This window comes from Siniperca chuatsi, linkage group LG3 (assembly GCF_020085105.1).
Source record: "Siniperca chuatsi isolate FFG_IHB_CAS linkage group LG3, ASM2008510v1, whole genome shotgun sequence".
Classification (NCBI taxonomy): domain Eukaryota; kingdom Metazoa; phylum Chordata; class Actinopteri; order Centrarchiformes; family Sinipercidae; genus Siniperca; species Siniperca chuatsi.
The window spans coordinates 26,256,176-26,260,951 of record NC_058044.1 but is presented as its reverse complement, the minus strand read 5'-3'; the positions used below and the strand labels follow the sequence as shown (position 1 = coordinate 26,260,951).

The 4,776-nt window shown below is 42.5% G+C and overlaps 1 protein-coding gene across 1 annotated transcript; it reads left to right on the top strand.

Annotated features, from left to right (window-relative positions):
- The first annotated feature begins 809 nt into the window (after positions 1-809).
- zgc:195282 (uncharacterized protein LOC100192223 homolog) lies at positions 810-2,866 on the top strand. Its single transcript, XM_044190990.1, has 4 exons — positions 810-1,042; positions 2,177-2,271; positions 2,388-2,442; positions 2,555-2,866. Exons 1-4 carry the CDS (start codon positions 1,000-1,002, stop codon positions 2,563-2,565), a joined length of 204 nt encoding a protein of 67 aa, XP_044046925.1. The 5' UTR covers positions 810-999; the 3' UTR covers positions 2,566-2,866.
- The last annotated feature ends 1,910 nt before the right edge of the window (positions 2,867-4,776 follow it).

Genomic DNA, 4,776 nt, shown 5'->3' with positions numbered 1-4,776 from the left:
GCCTCGTTCTGCTCTGCGAAGTTCATCAGAGTTCATCTTCTTTGTCCCTGCTGAGCTGAGGCTGGCTACTGTCTCCATCCTTGTCTCACTCATCTCTCCTCACCCCTGTCCCTCCCTAGGTCTACTTCCATCACCTATCCCAAGAGAATAACTGCCTCCACACACACACACACGCACGCACACACACACACACACACACCTCCTACCCCCCCCCCGTCTGTCCCTCAACCAACCCGACCTCACCCTGCCTCTCCCTCTGCTCTTTGGCTGCAGCCTCTGTATGTGATGTCATTGAGGAGAAGTACAGCCTTTTTGGTGTGCGTGTGTGCGTGTGTGAATGGGTGTATGGTGTGTGTCTGTGTGAGTCAGTGAGCGGGGGCGTGAATGTGTGTGAGTATGTGACAGGGAAAGAGAGGGTGGGGGGTCAACAGAAAGAAGGAAAGAAAGGCACAAGTGTCAGGTTTCCCTTTTCAATTCACAATTCAGAGGCTCAACTCCTTGTTTTTATCTAGAAAAGAGGGTGAAAACAGCAGGAAAGGAGAGACGATAGCTGGGAATTTGAGCTGCTGACAGCTGTTTTTGTCCCTTCTCTCCTCACCCCTCTTTCTTTCTTTCTCTCTCCCTCTTTCTTTCTGTCTTTACAGGGTCATGGCTAGGTTTGTGTATATGCAACTGACTATAAAATGATTCCTATTTCCATGGCTTTATATCCGTTATCATACATAGAAGATGTGATTAGAGATGCCGCCTGTCTCTTTTTTCCACTGATGATAGTATTTACTTCTCAAATCACAATCATTCTCTCTTCCTGTGACGTCTCATTCACCACATCCTGGTTTTGACTTGACAAGACGCCGACATAGCTGCAGTTTAACGGTTTTCCTGTCAATTTTCAGTTCACACATATATGCACGCGTATGCTCTTGTAGGATATAATTTCTCACTACACCAGCTAAAGTGCACGCATCAACACTGTCCAATAAATAATTATATTCCATCATGGTAGGCTACTGTCCAATCTGTGGGAAGCCCGTTTACTTTGGTGAGTCTGACCTCTTTAAATTTTTTTACTCTATATGTCTGTCTTCCTCTGCCTGTCTGGCATTTTCTCTCTGTCCTGTTCTCTATTTCTTTCTGATTTCTCTCTCCCTCTCTCTCTCTCTCAGTGTGTTTGTTTTACTTATTTCACCTAAATAAGAAAAAGTATTAATAAGAAAAAATGTTTTTCCATTACCACAGACTTGTCACAAAAATGTAAGCCTATGGGATAAAATATAAGAACAGGTGAAAATGTATTAATAATAGGCTTTTCTTACAGTGTACATATCCTGCCAAACACAGCTCAACAGCACAAGTAATAATGTTAACGATGGCTGGATTCCATTTAGATGTACCAGTATTAAGGCACTGCTATTGTGCATACTGACTCACAGACACATCATTAACATTACACCTTTGCTTCTCCTGCTGACAAGTCAAAATATCTGCTACAGCGACAAAGGTTTTGGAGGTGTATTTCCTGATATATCTGGCTCTATTCTCTGTTTGGAGGACCAAAAGAAGACCTTTCACACATTCTTTCTCTCTGGCTTTCTCCTTCTCTTTCAAGCACACACACACACACACACACACAAACACACATATCCATGATAACAACAGGATGTGGGTCTAGCCAAACAAGCTTGCACGCTGCTCTCTGGGTTTCCTCCTTACCGTCTGTCTCTTTCGGTTGAGTCCTCTCCCACACTCACTATTAGATGCACAACAGCACTTAAACCAACTATTTCAAGTCTATTTTGTTGCGTTTTTTACTGCTAGTTTTACTTTCCTATTCATGTGCCAGCTAAGTTCAAAATCTCTGATGTGACCTGGCCTACTTACCTTTTTTCCTCCAGCACCACACTCTCTGGTCTATTTGTACGGATGAGAGTAACAGTCTATATTCTGAACCAGACACTCGAATCACACGATTTCTTGTAAATTGTAAATGATTTCTTGTAAATGAAAAATATTACTATGTAATCGAAGGGATTGTCCCGCATCTCAGAGAATCCAGAAGACATGATGTCATAAAAATATGGAGTGGATGTGTGCAAATGCAAAATTCCTCTGACTTTTTGGTTTTCTATCCCACCTGGCCTCGCATTAACACAGTCCTCATTTTTCTTTGGTACAGGTGAGAAGAAGAGGTCCTTAGGGAGGGACTACCACCCTCTGTGTCTGAAGTGTCAAAAGTGCAACAGACAGCTCACAGCTGGACAACATGCTGAGGTATATGAGGAAAATGGATGAGGAAATATGTGATAAAAATAGTAAAAAAAAAAAAAAAGCTATTGAATGAATAAGCAGGATGATACAGTAAATATGTCCTGCTGATTGTGTTTCAGTATGATGAGAAGCCATACTGTTCACACTGCTACCTGAAGATGTTTGGTCCAAGAGGTACTGCCTTCCCATTATGAAAGCATGCACACACACACACACACACACACACACACAGGCACCCACATGCAATTTCTGAATGTCTTTTCTCTGTGTGAATCTTTCTTGACAGGTAACAGGTGACTGGTGTCGCCATGGCACAGTGCAGCTCCTTCACAGACTCCCAACTGAGCCAAAATGGACAAACTCTGACATACGCCTGTTTATTGGCCAAAAAATGAAAGAATTAATAAATATATATGAATGATAGACAGATATCTAACAACTTTAGTTGATTATCATTAACACCTTCACAAAATTAAATATTTATAAATGTGCGGTGACCACTTGATGCCATGTGTACGTGATTGTTCACTTTCATAATGTAAATGAATTTTGTGTGTAGAAAATTGTAAGTCAGTATTAATAAATGGTAGATGTCTCAGTCTCTGTGGTTGACTTTGCAGACTTTGCAATCAGGAGCCCCACATGCTCATATTTGGCATTACAAGGTGGATGTATTTGCTCACAAACTGACTTTAATACTCTAATCAACACACAACACACATGCACATAAAAAAATGAGTTGAGCTATAGGGTCCCCCCCTCTCTCCCTCATCAAGCAGCCAAAGGAAAGGAGAAGGAAGGAAGGAAGGAGGAATGGATGAGGGTGGTTGCTGTTGGCAGGGTAAACCAGATCTTATGCCAGCAGAATCTGCTGGAATGGGTGCTACAGTGAGGCACACACACATACACACACATACGGGCAGCAGTGTGCCTTGACTGCTGCAGGGGCTTGTCACCCAGTGGTGGGTGAAGTACATAGGTTTGACACACACACACACACACACACACACACACACACATATAGAGAAAGAGATTGGTGTACTGATGTGCTTCTCTGTAAATTGTCATGTGTCACAGAGTGACATTTCAGGTATGTGTCCTTGAAGGAGGAAGGGATACAGAAATAAAGGGTATGAAGGATAAAGGAGGCAGAGGCAGAAACAGTGCAGAGAAAGCTGATGGACAGAGGGAGAGAGGGCTGATGGGATTATGTTAACATCTAGCAAAGAGCTAGCAGATGGATGCCTGTGTGTTTCTACAGCATGTCTTTGAACCTGTCCACCCCCTCTTCTATCCCCACACTCTCCCCCTCCCTCCTTTCTCCATGTCTTCTTCACCCCCTAACCCCCTACCTTGATAGATCATATGACTGCTGTGATACCAGCTGGCTGACTGCTCATTTGCATGTGTTTCAGCTACACTTCCTTATTAAGGAGATGGGTGGTGGTGGAGGGGCCAAGGTATAGGTGGAGAGGGGCGGGGGGCTTAAGGGAGAGCGAGGTGCTGTGGAGAGTGCTGGGTGATGGATGGGACACTGTGAGAACTGAAAGAAAAGAGAGAGAGACCGTGAATTTTTAGGGGAGACAGTGAAGAGAGAGGGGAAAGTAAAATAGAGAAACAGAAAATGACTGTATTAAGTTAAAGCAGGGGCTCGTCAACCTGCATTATTCCACCATGCGTCCAAACTGGACAATGGAGCTTAGGAAAATGTATTAATAGCTTACCATGCGGTGGCTGCAACAGAAAAAGGCCCATTTGTGGTCCCAACCTTAAGTTCAGAAACACCCTGTGGGTAGGCCAGGAATTACTCCTGTGCTGGCCAAACATTAAGAATAATGACACTTGATGAGGAAGAGACAAATTAAAATTGGCCTATAAGGAGCACCAGTGTTTTACATCAAAGAAAAAAAGAATGAATAAAGTACAAGTAGGCTATGTTTCTGAGGAAAAGTTGTTTTGCGTGACACTCAACACTTTGCACTAGTCTTGATTTCTGTATCACTGTCGACATCTAGTGGCCATAAAAGTTATTGTTACATTTCAAAGGAGGGCAAGCAGTGACATGAATGAATGGACAGTGAAGGCATCAGTATACTTGTTCGAGAAGGGTCTTTAACATTTTGAAGAGTGACGATGAATTGAACATCAAAATACCAGCGCTGTTTGTGTTACAGAGCGTTGCTCTTTAGTTATTAAAGTTTAACCCACGTCAAGCAACAATAAGTCTACCATCTACCTCAAATCATTTCCATTTGTGTTAAGGTTTGGGGAAATGCTTCGTTATGAAACCTACAAAACATGTAATAGCCTATTCATATAGTGATGATTTCATTACTGATTCCAAGTTGAATTAGATATGTTGAACCTCACAGCCGCTTAAGTCTAACAGGCTGATTGACTGTGGTAAGGTGAGGGTAATGTAGCTGTCTAAATGAAGCTTTATATTGGATCTTGTTCATTGTTTACAGAGTAAGTTTTCCTTAAAAAGAAGCGACAGAGGCAGAGAGA

Coding starts and splice junctions, on each gene's coding strand:
- zgc:195282 (XM_044190990.1), top strand. CDS start 1,000: ATGGTAGGCTACTGTCCAATCTGTGGGAAGCCCGTTTACTTTG. Junction 1,043..2,176: donor TGGGAAGCCCGTTTACTTTG/GTGAGTCTGACC, acceptor TCTTTGGTACAG/GTGAGAAGAAGAGGTCCTTA. Junction 2,272..2,387: donor CAGCTGGACAACATGCTGAG/GTATATGAGGAA, acceptor ATTGTGTTTCAG/TATGATGAGAAGCCATACTG.